General features: G+C 47.2%; 1 protein-coding gene across 1 annotated transcript; it reads left to right on the top strand.

Annotated features, from left to right (window-relative positions):
* Positions 1-3348: 3348 nt before the first annotated feature.
* LOC149348544 (uncharacterized) lies at positions 3349-8992 on the top strand. The gene is made up of 2 exons (XM_089588176.1): positions 3349-4818; positions 8731-8992. The coding sequence occupies exons 1-2, from the start codon at positions 3607-3609 to the stop codon at positions 8929-8931; spliced, it is 1413 nt and encodes a 470-aa protein (XP_089444302.1). The 5' UTR covers positions 3349-3606; the 3' UTR covers positions 8932-8992.
* Positions 8993-19731: the final 10739 nt, after the last annotated feature.

The raw sequence follows: 19731 nt of genomic DNA on the forward strand, positions 1-19731 counted from the left end.
ACCTCAACGTTGTGCCAGGAATGCGGCGCTGAAGCCATAGGCCGTCGGTGTTCATTGTGTTCACTGGCGTTGGCGTTGACAATGTTTTACACTCCGATCAACTTAAGGAAAGGAGGTACGCATAACTGGCTCCCTGGGTCAGTGGACGCCTGAATCGCGCTTATAGGTACGTGGGGTGATGAGGGAGAGAGGGGTGTGGTCAGCTGGCGTTAGCGCTGACAACGTTCTGAGAGACACGTAGCACTGCAGGAGTAAGCCGCAGCGTTCATTGGTTGAGCAAACTCTCAAGAACAACCATTAACTGCCACCTGCGAGGGTGGTAGGGTTGGCGCGCTGCCTGCCTAGTGTCCGGAACGCACTCAACGTTACAGACTCCATGCCGCTTATAGGTTGGTTTGGTTTATGGGGTTTAACGTCCCAATGCGACTAAGGCTATGAGAGACGCCGTAGTGGAGGGCTCCGGAAATTTCGACCACCTGGGGTTCTTTAACGTGCACTGACATCGCACAGTACACGGGCCTCGAATTTCTCCTCCAAAGAAATTCAACCGCCGCGGCCGGGATCGAACCCGTGTCTTTCGGGACAGCAGCCGAGCACCATAGCCACTGAGCCACCGCGGCGGCCCATGCCGCTTATAGTTGCCCGATACGCCATAGCTTTGGTTCTGTAACCAGGCTCAGCAGTAGATAAACATCACCTGATTTTGTAGCGTAAAGCTGCACTACGCGGGTCAGCGCCGAGTTTTGCGTGTGTGTGAGTTGCCCGTTATGCGCATGCGCAAGAGCTGCGCGACGTCACGAGAGGCGCAGGTGTGTCGCCGCCTCGCCACAGCCGGTGTGCGCTACTGCGCGTGCGCGAGGAGGTGCGCCGCGTGTATATAATGCACTCGGCGGATAAAAGTGTATCTGTTCTCGCTCCGGCGAGCGCGGCTTCGGCCGCTTATCTGTTTTTTGAGCAGCGTCCGCTCCTGCGGACGCAGTTGTTGCTGCGACGCGCGTCTTTCCTTTCCTCTCTCTCCTTCCTCTGATCTTTAACTCTCCTCTATCTGCACGTGGCAGCGGTGGTGGCTTGGCTCGAGCCAGTAGCAGGCCCGTGCAATTTCCTTTTCATCCTTCTCTCAGTCACAACAACAACAACAACAACAACAAAAGACGGTCGCGCTTGACGTGGAAGCTAAGGAGAGTCGAGCCGCTGCCAAACGGCGCAGAAGACTGGAAAATTTAATTTCTTCCGATCCCGAGGTTGTCGTCAGGAAGTTGTCCGTAGAGCAGCGGAAGAGCAATGGAGCCAATGCGAAACATGCGGCCGAAACACCGGAGCAACGAGAAGAACGCCTAGTGAAAAGACGTCGCCAGGAAGCTCAACGATGCGCCATGGCCGTCGCTTTACGCTGCATATATCCAGACATAGCACAGCTAAGCCACTACCAATTTTTTCAATAATGTACGGAAAGTGCGGAAAGTTGCACAGAATTGTCTAACAAGACAAGAAAACTTTAGGATTTCCTATCTAAACGTTTTTAAACGGAAGCTTTCAGCTCCCGAATGAGTTATTATGGTTATTAGATGTTGATGAGAGGATGACGAGTTGCTCTCTGAAAGCAATGGAAGAATCTTCCCCATTTCACTTGAAAGCTTTTGCACTTAGAGTGGTCGGCAGTGATATCCGTCTAGGGAACTGAAATGAACTGGAAGCTCTAGCTTATTCGAATGATGGGATATGGATGCCATACGAACCAAATACGTTGCCTTGCAATCAACGTAGGCGCCACTATTGCGCACGTGACAAATATGCCCGGCGTGTAGAAATTTCAAGTTGGTTTTATCTCTAACGAAGAGCGAAACTGTAGCTAAGTCTTCATGAAAGAGATAACTGGTCCGTAGGATACAGTAGTCTAATGACAACTAGGCCGCTAGATAGTGGCTATGTGAGATAAGTGTACAGCAAGTTTCATAAGCGAAGCTTGCCTGCATAATTTTAGCTGCTAATGCTCCGGAAAATTGACATGTTTGTTACCAGAATTCATAACATATGTAGCCTTTATTAATAGGGAACATGGGCCCTGTCAAGCCGCGCTTTTTTCCGGCTTTTTGCCCATGTTCCCGACATTGTGTACACATGATGTAAAATAAATCCGTCCGTCCGTCCGTCCGTCCGTCCGTCCGTCCGTCCGTCCGTCCGTCCGTCCGTCCGTCCGTCCGTCCGTCCGTCCGTCCGTCCGTCCGTCCGTCCGTCCGTCCGTCCGTCCGTCCGTCCGTCCGTCCATCCGTCCGTCCGTCCGTCCGTCCGTCCGTCTGTCCGTCTGTCCGTCTGTCTGTCTGTCTGTCTGTCTGTCTGTCTGTCTGTCTGTCTGTCTGTCTGTCTGTCTGTCTGTCTGTCTGTCTGTCTGTCTGTCTGTCTGTCTGTCTGTCTGTCTGCGAACGTGGATTTCGATATCCTTCTGATATGGTAGCAGTAGGCTTTGCAGAAGATGCAATGGTGCAGTTAACAACATGAGCCCATCAGTTTCGTAGAGCGCAATCGAATTTGGTGCATATCAAAGGACAATGTCGTGCATAGGGAGGAAAAAGGCTCGCTTAGCTGTGCCAAATGCACGTGGTTTTCACTCATCAGCAAAATATGTGACATGACCTGGACGTCAACTTTATGACGACACTTCTACATTATAGGTCCTGCAAGGTTAAAAAATCAGGGGGCACTTTGACTGTCTAAAGTGCATAGAGGCGAAAGCGTTTTCCGCACCACTTTGACTGCTTCTGTGACACTGGTGGCGTCACATATAATTGAGTACTAATTACTAAGTGACGACAAATCACTAATTAATGGTTATTGATGAATGCCTGAATACTAATTGACTGCTACTTAATCACTCTTAAGCTTCGCCTTTAGGAGTGGAACGCGACAGCGTGTTGTAGCGCTGCCAGGGAGTCCACGGAACGCCACCAACCATTCGGCGCGATGCCTTGCCGTTTCAACGCAACGCTCTTCGAGGAAAGGAAATGGCGCGGTAATTTTCTGTCATATCGGTGGACACCTGAACCGCACCGTAGAGGAAGGGAGGAAGTGGGAGTGAAAGAAGAAAGACAAAGAGGGCCCGTAATGAAGAAAATGAAAATTGTATTTGAGCAAAGAAAATTACGCAGTAACTGTCTCAAATATTTCGGTGGACACCGGTCAAAATTCGGGGGCACTTTTTTGACCTAAAGTGCGGTCACTGATGTGTGGTTAAGATGTTAAGCTTCGCCTCTAAGAGTGGAACGCGACAGCATCTTGCAACGCTGCCAGGGAGTCCATAGAACGCCATCGCCTATTCGCCTCGCTCGTCGGTAAATTGGTTCCTCCGCCTACTGGCGGGCGTCTGCAAGACGTGTGGCGCTTCGGCTCCGTCATTTTTTGACAGGAGCCACGACTCAAGTCATTGGATCCCATCAATTTCGCTCCCTTTGGATTCGGCAAGTTCATCGGCACCCGTGGACACCAAATTCATATAGGTGGGCCCCCTTTTACAAATTTTAACGCGGTTTTTCCTTCCCGCCTCCGGCGCCGACGCTAAGCCTAACGGCTGCGCCGGCGTTCGGCTGTGAGGGAGCCGCTTCTTTCGGCAAGATGGAAGAAACACTTCTGCAACGCGGCTATGACCCGGACGCCATGTCTTGGTCGACCTTTCCCGTCACTGTGGAACCCAAATCGGCACCCGCGGACTCGATCCGCAATGCAAATCTTCTGCGTCTGCTTGAGCGCCGGTCCAGACGCGAGGCCAAGATAGCGGCGAACGCCACGCAAACCACCGACAAGGCTGCTGCTACCCGCCAAGCTCCCGCCTCGCAAAAGGCGAAGGACGCCGGCCCAAAGGGCCGCAACCCTGTTACCAAGTGGAGGCCCAAGCCTTCACCAAAATTTCACCTAGACGACTTTGTCATCGTCATAAAGCCCCGGAAGTCATTGGCCATCCGGGACGTCTTTCAATACGGCGGGCTCGGTGCCGCGTTCGGCGCTTTCCTCGGGGCGCCTAAGGCGTCCGAGTTGAGCCTCCTTTTATGCAAGGACCAAAATTTGATCCTCGCCAGCACCCGGAACGCCCACGTCGCAGACCGTCTGCTGGGAAATTTTCCCATCAAATCGACCATAGGAGATGTGCCTCTCGCCGGCCATCTCAAAGAACATGAAGAGGACGTCTGTTATGGAGTCATTACGGTGGCCAACCATGAGACGTCCGAATCTCTTCAACCTAGCGTGCAGTGGAGGAGCGGCACTCTACTGGATATCCGCAAGTTCGGCAACTCCAACAAGGCCCGGCTCACGTTTGCCGGAACGGTTAAGCCAAAATACGTCCACTACAACTCTGAAATCGTCTCAGTGCAGCCGTATTTGCGCACTATTCCAGCCTGCAGCTTGTGTGGAACTGTCGGCCATCGGGCAGACGCTTGCCCCAACCCAGCACAAGATAAGTGTGGCCTGTGTGGACAGCAGGCACCCATAAAAGAGGGGGTGCGGGCCCCTCACCAGTGTATGGCCAAGTGTGCAGTTTGTGGTGGTGGCCATGCCACGAACTCGCGGGACTGCACTGCAAAATACCGTCCCAACAAGCCAGCCGCCCCTAAGGGCGGGAAATCCAGCGTGACGGGCAGGCAGCCACATCACCGTGGTAGCGTCGGCAGCAACGCTTCAAAACAACAGACGCCTACCAGCTGGAAGGACGTCAAGGGCTGTCAAGTGCCACCACCGCCCCCACACGGCGGCCAGGAGAAGCAAGCCCGCTCCCAAGACAAGAATGGTGCGGCCGGTTCCTGGGCCAACGCTGTCAAAAATGGCAAACAGGTGAGCGGTTCAGGCAGGGTTGCCTCCTCCTCCCACCCCTTCTCCCCTGCCCCTCGCTCGGCGGCTGACGCTGAGCTCCACAACCTTGTAGCTTCTCTCCGGGCCCGAAACGAGATGCTACTTGCCAAAATTGAAGCCTTAGAGGCTAGAACAACTCCCCATCCCCCTAGTAACCCCGACACAGAGGCTATGGAGAGCGAGACGGCGGCGACACCGGCTATGGAACCTTCCCTTGCTGAACTCGAAGCCCGTCTCAATGCCAAATTTGACACCTTGTTGGAGACAGCGATGGAACGCCTTATAGCTCGAGTCATGGAGGCTATCCCCTCTATGATCGCTTAACACGTCGCGAGTAACCCCCGCCTTTCTCGCAGAGCCGGCCCCCTTAAGGACGTATCTGGTCGGCCCTCTAGATTATCCCGGCGAGTCAATGACCTCGACGATGACGAAGACAGCTGCCCCCTTCCAGGTGCTGAGCTTCAGCCCCTGGTATCTGGCTCGGGAGCAGCCTCACTACCACCTATCACGTCAAAATCTGAGCATGGCGGGACACCCTCGGTATAGGCGCTCCCCCCTTCCCAAATCGGCTTCCCCGATTACGATTACTCAATGGAACTGTCGGGGGCTCCGGTCCCGTTCCAAGCGCGCCGACCTCCGGCTTTTCCTATCAACCTTTGAGCATTTGTCAGCGGTGGTTGCCCTCCAAGAGCCAGGGAAAGGCGCCACACTAACAAATTATACGACGTTCCAGCAGGACCCCTCGTCTTGTCTCTGCGTTCATAGAAATTATACAGCCAACCAGGTCGACTTAGACATACAACTTGAATATTCCTATGTAATGGTGACCCTCCTCCCACTCCGCAAGCAGGACCCACCGTTACACATACTCAATATATACTGCAATCCGAAATTGCCGAATGTATCATTCGCGGACCTCTTTAGCCGCGCGCTGAGAGTTGCGGGTCGGGACCCCCTCCTGATTGTGGGCGATTTCAACGCTCCCTCTCGGATGTGGGGTTACTGCCGTGAAGAGAAGCGGGGACGCAAGTTGGCGGAGCTTGCGTCAACGCTGGGCCTCACTCTTCACACTGACCCCATCCATCCAACTCGTATAGGCAACTCCGTGACAAGGGATATGTGTCCGGACTTGACCTTCACCCACAACATTCAGTATGCAGACTGGGTCAACACCGAGGAAACCCTCGGCAGCGACCACTGCCTCCTGAACATTACGATTAGGACCTATCCTTTCGCGCGACCAACAACACAAGCCCGACTCCCAGATTGGACCAAGTTCAGGCAAAATTATAACACTGCCACACCAATACATGAACAAGGCTACCAGTCTTGGTCAGAACAATTGGTCTCTAGCGTTTGCTCCTCCGAAACTCAAATTCAGCTCTCAGAGGCGGTTTCTGATGTGGACAACCACCTGCTCCACCTCTGGGAGGCCCGGCATTGCCTCGTCCGTCGGTGGCGTCGGCAGAAGCACAACCGGAAACTTAAAGCTCGCATCGCCGAGCTCACTCAACGAGCGGCTGAGTATGCGGCCCAACTCGCCGACTCCAACTGGGTGGCACGATGCAACACGGCCGCGCGGCAAATGTCCAGCCGGAACACGTGGCGACTTTTTCGCGCCCTAATTGACCCCACGCAAACACGCACGGAAACTCAAAAACACCTCCAAAGAGCCATACACAGCTTTCAGGGCAACACAACTCAGTTGGCGCACAAGCTCCGGGACCAGTACTTGTGCACCACCCAGGACCCCCGCGGGCCGGCGTACTCTTATGCAGGTTCTGAGAACGTTGAGCTGGATCAACCATTCCAGCTCCATGACCTGAGGGCGGCCCTGGCAAAAATGAAACGTGGCACCGCTCCGGGTCGGGACAAAATTACAGTCAAATTGTTAGCCAACCTCCCCGACCCGACATACTTGTCTTTACTGAATTACATTAACTCAATCTGGCTTGGGGAAGTACCACTCCCCATCGAATGGAAGACCGCCCTGGCCACCTTCATTCCTAAACCTGGAAAGGCCATCAACACGGACAACCTCCGCCCCATCTCTCTGACTTCTTGTGTGGGCAAACTCATGGAGACGATGGTACGCGACAGGCTGTCCGAGTTCATGGAATCCAAACATCTTTTCGCGGACACCATGTTCGGGTTTCGCCCACAGAGATCTGCACAGGATGTCCTGCTACAACTCAATCGGGCTGTCTTTGACCCCGTCGAATGCGCTCACAATGACAAGGTCGTACTCGCCTTGGATTTGAAGGGAGCATTCGACAACGTTACCCACGAGATCATTCTCACCCACCTTTCTCAAACTAACTGCGGCAGAAACGCCTTTCAATACATTCGGCAATTTTTGACAGACAGACAATGTTACATTCGAATCCAGGATAAGGAACACGGCCCTTTTCATTTAGGAACCAGGGGTACACCACAGGGCGCGGTGCTCTCTCCCCTTTTATTCAATCTGGCTATGATGCGCCTACCGGCCCAGCTGGGCGCTGTCACCGGTGTACAGCATGCGCTGTACGCCGATGACATCACCCTGTGGGCCACACAGGGTTGCCTTGGAGACATTGAGGCCAACCTGCAGGAGGCGGCGACCATAGTGGACCGTTATGCTCGCCGCTGCGGCCTCCAATGCTCCACCCAAAAGTCTGAATTTGTGCACATACGCCCCTCACCAAAGTGCACAGCCAAAATTTCATTGTCTCTTGAGACAGGTCCAATCCCTGAAAAAATCGAAGTCCGGGTACTGGGGCTCTTTATACATCAAGACAGACGGTCAGAAACAACATTGGCCAAACTCCGTCAGGTGGGGGACCAGGTGGGCCGCTTAGTCCGCCGGGTTTCTAACAAGCGCGGGGGGTTACGATGTAAGGACGCCTTGCAGCTGGCGCATGCATTTGTAACCAGTCGAATTCTATATTCGACTCCATACCTCCACCTGCGGAAGCAAGACGAGGATTCACTCGAAGTCATCCTCCGCAAAATTATTAAGCGGGCTCTGGACCTCCCCGTGACCACCTCCAACAAACGCCTCCTGGGGCTGGGCATGGTGAACACATTTCGGGAGCTCCGGGAAGCTCACTTGACCAACCAATACACACGTCTCTCGAAGACATCGTCGGGTCGCCGCCTCCTTGCCCGACTACACATCCAACACACCACTCTCATGGAAGAGCGCGTACGTATTCCATCCCAGTGGAGATGCGCCCTCCACGTGCGCCCTCTTCCCGCGAACATGAACCGTGAGGACCATAATGGCCGGCGCCTGGCGCGGGCGGAAGCCCTGGCCCGCCACTATGGATCGAAACCCGGCGTATTCTACGTGGATGCCTCCGGCCCCCACCATGGGGGATGGTTCACGGCCGCAGTCGTCCACGAATCCAAAACAGTGAACGGCCTTACTTTCCGAGCCCGTGACATAACACACGCGGAGGAGGTCGCCATTGCTTTGGCTGCATCTCATTCCAATTCAAAAACAATTATTTCCGACTCGCGAGGGGCATGTCGAATCGTCGAGCAGGGCTGGGTACCGTATCTAGCCTACCGCATTCTCCAAAACAGCGTCTATACCGGGGACCCCGCTCACCGGCGTATCGTTTGGGCTCCTGCTCACATGGGCCTTGAGGGAAATGAGGCAGCTGACGCCGCCGCCCGCGCGCTCTCTCACCGGGCATTCCCCTCCGACCCCGACGATCAGGAACTCGAATTCTCTCCAGCTTACTCGTTTAAAGACATTTCTTTACTTTATCAATCTGGCCATAGTCTTTATCCCCGCCCGTGTAAAGGTCTCTCAAAGGCGGAGGAGCGGCTTCTGCTTCGCCTATATACAAATACTTTGCTGTGCCCGGCAGCTCTAAAACACTTTGACCCTTCTTTCTCTGGCAGCTGTCCGCACTGTGCGGAGAAGTCTTCGGACATCTACCACATGGTGTGGGCCTGCCCCTCCAACCCTGCTATCCCCCTCACCCCAACCCAACCCGGGAGGACTGGGAGGCGACCCTGCTCGGCTGCTCTGACCTGCAGGCCCAACGGGCCCTGGTCGCGCGAGCCCGGGCAGCGGCCGACGCCACTGGGGTCCCGAACTAGGGACCTCCACCTAGTACTTGTGATAGCTGGCCCCCTTTGGGTCAGCTCATACCTCACCTCCCGAAGTTTATCTGTAAATAAACGTTTTCCACCACCACCACCGTCGGTAAATTGGTATTTGGGGAAAGGAAATGCATGTCTCTCATATCTCGGTGGACACCTAAACCTCGCCGAAAGAGAAGGGAGGAGGATGGGAGTGAGCGAAGACACCGTATTCACTAAAGGCGCCTTTGTTCATTCCAAACCATCGAGTTGGCATGGCGGAGTGCATAGCATGCTCGTCTCGCACTCCGAAGACTGGGGTTCGATTCCGAGCTCGACAAATTTCTTACTCGGTTTTATTTATATATATGGCCTGACTAGATAAGTTAATTAGGCTAATTGGGTAATTAAGCAATTAACTAAGCTGAGTGCCACTTACTCGGAGCATCACTATACGATCCCTTCAATTGGTTGCATTCTTACTAGCCAAAGTACAATTGACCCCGTTTGAAATTCGCGCACTGTGACGTCACGACAGTTTCGACCAATTGAAAAGCGTGACATTTCTGTCGACAACTGCTGCTTACAACGATGAGACATTAAAGGCTTCCGCCTTAAAAGGTCCGGTCGTCAGAAAGTTCACAAGCTCACACTAGGCTGAACTTGAGGTTCTTGCTGTGTCTCTGTCTAGACGCTGATAAAACGAGACAAATGGAGGACGCCACACCTGTTTTTTTTTCGTAAAGGGTAAACGCTCGTGACTTTAGTATATTCACCTCTGGAGCGTCTTAGTTTGACACTGAGGAATTTCGCTTGGATGACTTCGTTTGGCATTGGACTTTGAAGCACATGTGAAAATCTGTCTTCCTTTTTTATGTACATTTTAAGCAGCTTTGAAATGTTTGAAAAAGGCGGAAACAGTAGTTCATGATTTTAGTGCTTTCAGGTCCAATAAGGCGAAGTGAGGCATGGGGTTTCCGTGGTTGTTCAACCTCGCATTACTGTTTGGTAAGGCTGTACGCTATTATGCGTGTTTTTAATGACATTAGATAGAGTTTTGGATCCCCTCCTATCTGTATCTTTTTCTGATAACTAGCGAAATGGCATTGCGTTTTTGCATGCCCCTCAATCATTTCAGACACGCCTAAAACAGTTCAAAGGCATCATGACGTTTCGATGGCCGACAAAATTAATATCCATTGATTTAATATATACTTGCTTCGTAGAAACGCTTACGGCAGTTGTCTAAGTTGTTGGGATGATGCTATTCACTCATGGAGCTCAACAGGCGACACAGTCTAGGTTCGTATCAGCAAGGAAATACCCAAAATTTGCGGCTAATTGACCACCTCCCTTCATATCTCGCTATATCTACATGCACTCAAGTACATCTAATTTAAATATAATGAAACGCTTACAGGGGGAGTAGAGTACATAGCCAGCCAAGTCTATGCCTAAGCGTGTTATATGAAGCCAGGTGAGGTACGCAAAACAGGGAAATACGGAAGTGAAAGGCATAGGCTGCAGAAAGCCGTATATAGCAGATTTGCTTTGAGACAGATGTATAAAATCAGCAGGCCCAACAGGTTTGCGGTGTGAACAAGCAAATATATTTTCACGCTGCTCTTTGTTATGTTGGGAATTTTCTCTCATACATTTTTCTAGGGCTTGTGTAAGTAACTATGTTACTACACATGCTAATATAAACTGAAATGTGAGTGTCTCGGTTGAATCAACTGCCGCCATAGGTCTCTGCTTTGGGCTGTTTCACAATTTGGCGGTGTTTGCCAAACAGGTATCATGCTCAAGTCACCGCGGCGTTCATTTTACTGGAGCAGAAAGGTTGCGCCAAATTTTCACCAGCAGCGCCTATTTGCGCTAATTGTTTACTGCTGGGAAGACTGGCAAGCGCGTTCTTGAAAAAAGTCTGTAAAGTTTGCAGTTGATTGAAAGCCATGTTATTATTCCTCCCTTTAACTGAAAACCTTACTTTTCAACCCACTTTTGATCTCTTGGTAATTACTGACCATGTTTGTTCTCAACATTCCGGGAGAACTGTGGAGCACTTTGTTAAATCCAGCTTTTCACCTAGGTGCGTTCAATTTCAACGCTTTCTGCATACTATTGCAAATTACCACTCCGGATAACTAATTGGCCTGCTAGACTAAGATCATCGTTTCGAAATCAAAATTTTTATATATAATTTTTCTTGTGGGTTAGCGGATGTTAGCAATCTTCCATATCTTCAGTGGAGGTGATCTGTTAAAATGGTTTGCATACAAGAAAGCATGGTTGTTGAGATGATCGGCAGCGCTCCCTATTATTATTTTCGCACTGAAGGTAGACTACCCCACAGTTGTTTAAATATCACTGCATTTGAAGCCTTTCCTACGTTTTCGAGGGCAAATCTACTTGTGTTGAGAACAACTTTATGGATGTTCTAAGTGTAAGGTTCCCGGGGGCGTAATGAATAGTGCTCCAGAGGTATGAAGTGCGCGCATTGGAGTGACAGAACAAGGCTTCTGTGCATAGCTTTCTTCATGTCGGCGCGTATTGGATTCATTTATTGCTCTTCGCCTAATGACACATTCAAATAGGCCAGGAATTCACATCGCTAGGATCACCTTTATGGGCTGCAACTATGATATGCTTTCATGTCCACTGCATCATTAATGTTTTTCTATTATCATCTGCTCCTTTTAAACTCCCTTCCTTGTGCATAATGCCATGTCCTTCTCTATCTTAGGCTGTTAGTAGCACTGCACTATAATGCGACCCCAATGAGGAGCAAAAAACTGCTGCAATGTAACCGTAAGGATATAGTAAGGATACAAGAATATTAGAGGCCTTTATCAACGATTAGGAAGTTGTAAGCAGACCTTTCTCGCCGGTCTTTTCTTGCAAACTGGTCACACAGTTTATTAGTAATTTTTTTGGTTTTATGCTAAAAATTTCCAGCGTTACATTAATTTGCGCTCTTGCACTTGGCATGTTATTTTCATGTAAGTGCCTGGTGGTTTTTGAATGTTCATGCTGCCAATTTATGCTGGCTCTGGTCTCGTGGCTGTACAGGCTGCAGTGATGAATTGCCTAACAGGAAGTTCTTTATCTATTTTTGGGGTATATCTGACGTAATGGAAGGCAGGGTCAAAATTTTGTTCTCAGCAGGCTTCTTCCGTTCTAGTATTCATATTTCAAACTTTTCAGTGTAAGGGCACGAAATTTTCGTCATGAACTGATAATCGTAATGTGCATCATTGGCTTTAAACTTTAATGCATTCCGTTACAGTTTTGGAGACTTCGGTGGGAGACGCCCGTGGTGGTAAGAATCTACATCTATTGCAGGGCTTAAAATGAAGAAGAGGTGTGTCGTTTACATATATACTACCCATGTGGCATGCATGTTTTAAGCTTTTGCAATGGGTAAAACTTGCAATGAGCAGCAAGATCAAGATAGACAGTGTGAAAAGCATTGAATCGACTGAATAAGCATAAACACACCTTGACATGGTCGATGCTCCTTCTGGGGCTGTAGATGCGCATCATACCGTACTTTGAATACATGTAAAGTGATACACAACTTTTTTTAACAACGATCATGTCCCACTGTCACAAAGCGAGATGTGTTTCTTGTATAGTGATTGGAATCTGTGAGAAGCTGTACAAAGGTGCGTGTATTCTTGGACGTTGCAGAGAATAAATTCATTTCAGTAAAACAGAAGTACAGTTAGATTTTGATTAGTAAATTTGCCCTTAATTATTTCCCCGTTTTACAAATTTATAAAAAATGTAGCCAAACTGCACTGGTAATTAAAGTTATCTATCTCGGGGTTAACTTTCGTGAAAGCCACATCCAGGTTTGCTATCGTACATTTTTTTTGTTAGAAAGATACATAATATGCCTGTTTGGTTGAGCAGGCCTAACTAATGAGAATACAGTTGTACTTTCTTTCGGCGTAAAACACGTATAAATGTAGTATTTTATGATGACTCATTTTATGGCGCAAAGGCATCTCTGGCCAAAGAACGCCATGACACAAGGTTTATTATTCTTCTACTCATGATGAGATCAACGTCCCATTTCCCAAGCATTTCACCGCAAAGAAGCCGATCACTAGGCAATGGAATGCTTGTACACATTGCATTAGCGGTGGGTATCCGGCTGCACTGGGGATCGAACATCCCACCTTCCGCGTGCGAGGCTCATATACACTACTTTATGTGGACGAAATAAAGATCACATTTTCTGTTTACCTTTAGTTGCGACGACTCACAACACTAAGATTAGAGGGAATTGTTGCGCGTGCGTAAACGGTGTGAGTGTTAGAAGAAAGTAACCTTGTTCGGAGGAGTTGATTATCGTAGCAAAACCACTGAGCAATACTACTGTACGTACTTCTTGCGGCTGCTTTTATTTTTCCTGTAGCAGTACTATTTTAGATTTAGCTTTGCCTACTTGTGAATACTGATGAACTATAACCTTCCTTTTATATAGGAGCCACAAGTATTCCCTCAAACGCCCGTAAGCATCAAATTCTTCTTCATTAAAATTATCACGTACTCAAGCGCAGTTCATGAAGACATCTCACCGATTAGCTTCTAGATACAGCTGTCAGTGCCTTCAGAGCTGCGAAGAGGATATAGGCAAATTCAACCTCTAGCCCACATATATGAATGAAGGTGTTCATATAAGAAAAGTAATATACAAAATTCAGAATCCAAAAAAGCCTTTTCAGGTATGGCCTCTGAATAAAAGGGTAGGTTCTAATAGTTACAAGTGGGAAATTGCATGTGATGTAAAAAAATGACACCTTCGGATAAACTTATTAAGGCTAACAATTTGAAGGCTACTTTTGAGCGTGTCGTGCTAGTTGGAAAAGATCTGCTTAGTTATGCAGGTTACAGCTTTTTGTAATAAGGGAGTAATTACTCATTGGCATCCACCCGAGCGCAGCCATACGGCTACAAAGGACTTAAACTATATTCCAAAAATTGTTGGGAACAATCACCGACTCTTTGAAAGTCGTACTTGAAGGCATATTTATATGTAAATAAAGAGCGAACAAAAATTTCACCAAAGCTTCTTTAGATACAGCTTCCGTTTTGCTTTATCTGGCATTTCTTTTTCATCGTCCCCGCGAAGGCTTCTTTTTTCGGAGGTTTTCTGATTAGAAACTTAAGGAATGAGGCTACATTCTTTCGCGCCAACGGCAGAGTTTAATTTTATAAGTACAGTGCCAGTGTGCAATCGTTTTGAGCATTGCTTCAGCGAAAATACAACAGCGCGTCTGTACGCGTCTTCAACTGTTGCGAAACTTGCATTTACAAGCTCAACTGTATGGTCGAACCGCAAGTATATCATTTTTAATTGGCTCATCAACGTTGCTGTGCCAAAAAAAGTATGATTTCGATTGTTTTTGCTCTTTAAAACCTGCAAAATGTTTTTAGGCTTGCTTGAATTGACGAATATAGGCAATATGTCTGTAACGGAGCATAAAATTCTAAACAGATGGCTAAGCTAATATTATGAGTTTCATTTGCGTAGCATAAAAGCCCTCTCTCTTTCCTGAACTTGTTGAGATCGCTCAGAAAAAGCTGCGTTCACATAGTACGAGCGCACAGTGCACCATCTGCATGGTGTGACGCTAAGCTTTGTTGGAATCAATGCGTCACGTATTTATCTGAAGTTTCCGATCACATTTCGAGAATTTTAAAAAGAAAGCTGCGATGGGAAGTTGTGTTTCGTTGGCCATGTTTGATTCGATCATGTGTGCTTAAAGAAATGGACACTGTACAAATGCACAAGCTTTAGCCGATGATTTCTTAGCGGAGCCGTCATGGATGGACACAGTGGTAAATAGAAACGTCCTCCATGTGCACCGCGCAACCTTCGAACATACATATACCACTCCTGTCGAAAGTACCCAGGCAGCATTATTTGCTTGTCGCTGGTATTATAGTGGAACACTTTCGGCTTCTCTAAAGATCAAAACATGGCAAAGGTGAGGACAAGAGCTGTCCAGATCTTATAGAGATTTCGAGGTTGAGGGGTCACATAGGTACCCCTATCCAACCCAAGGAAACCGTAGTTCTCGGATAATTTGGGCAAAAAAATGTACTTAGATGAAAAATAACCTGCAAAGCACTACAGTTATTGAAACTCTGAAACGAGTGCGCAGAGACTCACGCAGACGCTGAAATTCTTCTGTTGAACACGAACAGCTCCACGTAAGTGTGCTGTACTTTTACGCCAGCGGGAGCTATAGCTATCTTAGATCGTTCCGCAGTTTCCTGCACTTGGTTCGAAGCCTGAAGAAATGTTTACATGAAGCGGTCTTTTTGTGAAAAAGGTTTAGCCTTTTCTTTTTTGTGTTCAAGAAAAATGTGGCAGACATTCCTTGAATAATGACGTGTTTGGGTAACCAGTGCGTTTTGGAAGCTGTGTGTGCCGATACGCAAGAGCACTGAGTAGAAAAGTGTGACCAATCCCGGACGGGACAGCATACGGATTAACATCGCACGTAAGATTACCACCGCTGTGCACGCTATGTATGCCCATGGCATCACCAGAGCTCCTGTCAAAAGACCTGATTGCGATTTCGAAAACATTGCTTTATCTCATAATTTTAATGCGTAAAGTTTATAGCGTTTGCTTTCTTCACTGAAGTATTTTGTAAACATGTGAAAAGCCTTGGGTCGGATTACCAGATGACGAATAAACAGAGGCAAGACATCGAGCCTATAAAGAAAACATCCTTTGAGGCCCAGTTGTCTCAATAATATACTTTTTCTCTATTTGTGTGATGCTATTTCAACATTTTTTCAGAACTGCGGTAGTCAAAATGATGTTGAACTTAGATAAAGAAAGAGCGAAAACACACTTGTACTCTCGGTACCCATCAAAAAGAGCTGAATATAATTATTGTGTGCCTGTTCCAAGTTGCACTGATAATAAAAGAACTAAACATCATGAACGAGTAATACAGAAGTTACAGCTAGAATGAACGGAACGCAGTGAGCAACAAAATACTATGTCAGATAGAAATTTGTGGATAGGAGCATTTCACACTGCATCACAAATGTTACTACATATCCTATTAGAACGCGTTATTAAACCGGCTGTGGCGTTTGTGTTTTGCAAATAGCTGGGAAAAAATGATGGAATATGCGCTGAACATTTTATAATGAATGGTGTCTACTTTTAAAAAGGTATACCTGGATGCGGAGATCCTCCAACGACCTCAGGTAAGTTAAATATTGAAAACGTACTTCAGAGTACAAATCGAGCAATGTCACCAGCCTTTTTTTTGAGACGCACCTCACCTATGCAAGCTATCTCTGCGTTTTAGTAGTGTGTTTCTCTGATGAGACTACATGCCGCTGATGAATGTTGTCTGTAGAGAACTGGTGAAGAACAGTTATTTATGTCTGAGAAGCCAGCTGGTGATCTGTACTACTGAAAATAATTTGTAGGCCTCAGTGGTTTTGTTACAAATTTTGTGGTGACAAAAACCACATGAAGATTTCATCTAAGGCCGTTTATTGAAAACATAGAGCTAGAAACCGCAAAGAAATAATATTTCCCCAGAACAAAGTTCCCTAAGTATTGTAGCGTGTGATGTCTATAATTTACGTCTACATTTATAGCCGTGATAAAGATATCCATGACACAAAAAATAAACAAATACACTTTATGAAATGCTCAGAGTCCGACTTTTAGGTGAGCGGGTTTTTCATAAACGAAAAAGGGTCATGAAACTGTGACTGTTTTTGTGAAGACCGTCCGCAAGTTAAATTTCATAGCGTCGCTATTTTCTGGCGTCGAAAATACACTTATTTACTATGATTGCATGAGGGCTCGGCGGGATGGCTTTTAATAAGTTTGTAAAACGTATTCAAGCAAAATGAACCAACTGGTATGTCATGAGACTGGATAAGGAAACAATTTCTGATATGCGTAGAAAAACAATGAAGTTATTCTAGACAGTAAAAAATGTCGTGATTAGTTGATTGCGCTCTAATATTTGTAACTAGAGTCTAGGCTCAACCAGTATTGGCGTCATTGGTAGCATTAGTGGCCTGTTGCGTAGTGGGCCGATTCCTGTATTGCTTTCCTCGCACTTGTACTCGAAGTGGACGTACCGCGCCACTACTGAGATAGAGCTTGTCACGAAAATAAATACTTACAAAAGCTGTATGGAGGATGGTAGCTATGTTAGGTGTTGGCGGATATGCACATACATTGCTTGGCTAATTCATAGTGCACTCGCGTATGTTTGTCACTTAATATACAAGCTAAAGATTAGAAGTAACAAAACTCACAGAAGTTATGAAATACGATAAATAAAATATTCGGCAATGTTGCTTGTGGTACCGATGTTTCGTGGCGGTGATGCGCCGACACACATGATGCACCTTGAACAAACATTCTTAATTCTTCGAAACGCTCTACCAGATATGGACGGAATCGGTGAAGCATATAAGGTCAATAATGCCTCGAAATAATTACTCCGGCGCGCGGTTGAACCACCGGCGCAAAATGCAAGAGAGAGAGACACCTTTTTATAATTACAGTAGAGGTAGTTAACCTGGAACGCTACTCTAGATGGGGGTGAAGAAGAAGGAAACGAAAAAAAAGGTGAAACGGAAATCAAGCTTACAAAACACTCACGCACTCCCATACACACACAATTTTCAATGGGTGCACGTCTATAAAACCCGTGTCCTTAAGATAAGCTAGTAAGGATTTTGTACCACGCGCAACCGAAGCCACATCACAGCACGGTACAAGGACATTTTCCAGACACAGGGCCCCGCCGTGGCGGAGTTCTAGGGTACCCTTCAGTGCCTTGCGATATGTGTTAAAATTCTGGCAGCAGCAACTATAATACACACCATTGTACAGCTAACCCAGACGTCAGCACCAATTCCTTTCATAGCGGCCGGAGGAAAGCCAACTGGAGAACGTCGTAACGTCGTCGCTGAAACGGAAAGCCAGCATAAAAAAAAAGAAACTTCATGCCCGAGTGGTTTTTGAACGATCACCAGCGAAAACAGAGCGACTTCGTTTTGTGCCACCTATTACAATTCGGCCATCTCCGCAGTGTCTTGCACTGCTTGAATGCTCAGGAATTATTTATTTTTAGACAGTTAATTTTTATTAATTTTAAGCGATACTACTGCTTCGATCAGTGAAATGTGCTGAAGTATCTGTATTTGAAAATAACTGGAGTTTTCTAGCCCGGACCTCATAGCGTTTGCGAAGGTACTTTGTAACAAAACGTAATAGCATTCGCCCCGCTGCAGAATATCAATGGCAAGCTTTCTTCGTAGGAGGCATTACTGCGGCTACAATCTCGACTCAGGCCGCCACAGCGCCAAAGTTTAGCGCCACATCCAAAGGTAAAGTCTGAAGGAAGAACGGATTAAAATACTACTATATCTTACACTTAAGTGATGTCAGTTCTGATTTGTAGTTTCTATATCGGACAGGAAACGATTATTGTTATGGAAACAGTATGTGCATAGATGCGATAGCGCTTTTTACGCTGTTACCCGTGGTGTTTAGAATGTATTATGTTTTTGCTGTTATGACACCTGAGTTACTTCTTGCGTCGTTAGGTTGTGTCAGGAATAAAGAACAAGTTTTTAAGTTTAGGATTCTTGTGTGGCTTAAGAGAGCTTTCTTTGTATGCCGACAAGGTTAGTGTGACGGATATGGGAGAGGCTTTGGCCCTGCAGTGAAGTTTGTTAGGCAGATAATGACTATAATGAAATGACGCCTTTATGGCATTGCAGCTTACTCTTTGCTGGAGGTAAACGCACTTAAGATATAGAAAGTAACAGAGAATGTTTCGAAGTTTAAAAAACAGCAAAGGAAACATGCGAATCCGAAAAAGGAAGCACTCGAGACGAACGTCTTCTTCTTCTTATTCCGTTCTTTGCGCTAATTTATATTCCTGCAAAACCAGCTATCGCAATTACATGCTCTAAAAAGTATTCTGCGGGCATTTGATAGCGCACTCGTTAGGCATTGCAAATAAAAAGCGTGTGACTCCGACACGGGTAGAATTTTTTTCTTCGTGACACCTTTGTGCGTAAAGCAGTGCTCCGACCGCAGCCAACTTGAAAACCCCTTTGAAATGGGAGTTTGCTTTTCTCGCAGGACGAGTTCGACAACGGGAAGAAACTTGATTGGTTTAATATTGGCTCTAGTGTACGGCACCATAAGAAACTTCTGGTAAAGAGAGAGGAAAATGAATATATAAAGTGCAGACGCAGGTCAAAGAAACGAATATTTCTGTCGAAAATTCAGATTTTTAGTTCTTGCTAGTTTGTTTATACAAAAGCCTTTGTCTTTTTTTGCATAGCCAACAATAATATCTGGGAATAGAGGCGCGAAACTACTGAAACCTGTGATGTAATGAAGCTGAGTGACCGAAAAACGGGAATCGATCTATTTTCACGACGGAAACAAAATTAAATAGCGGCGTTTTGTTCCATTGCAGCACTGTATGCACGTTTGGTTGGTTTGGGTTGTGTGGGTTTAACATCTCAAAGCGTCTCAGGCTATGAGGGACGCCGTAGTGAAGGGCTCCGGAGATTGCGACCACCTGGGATTCTTTAACGTGCATTGACACTGCACGGTACACGGGCCTCCAATATTACGTCTTCTTTGAAATGTACAGTACACAGGTAAAGGGAGCCTTCTTGGTTCAGAGGAACCCGCCAGCAGTCGCGTAGTTCGCAGAAAAAGTCAGAACTAGCGTTTTTTGTACTGATAATGCTGCGTTGCCAATGTCTGATTAAATAAATTTA

Source organism: Amblyomma mixtum, chromosome 4 (assembly GCF_055824585.1).
Source record: "Amblyomma mixtum isolate Tamu chromosome 4, ASM5582458v1, whole genome shotgun sequence".
Lineage (NCBI taxonomy): Eukaryota > Metazoa > Arthropoda > Arachnida > Ixodida > Ixodidae > Amblyomma > Amblyomma mixtum.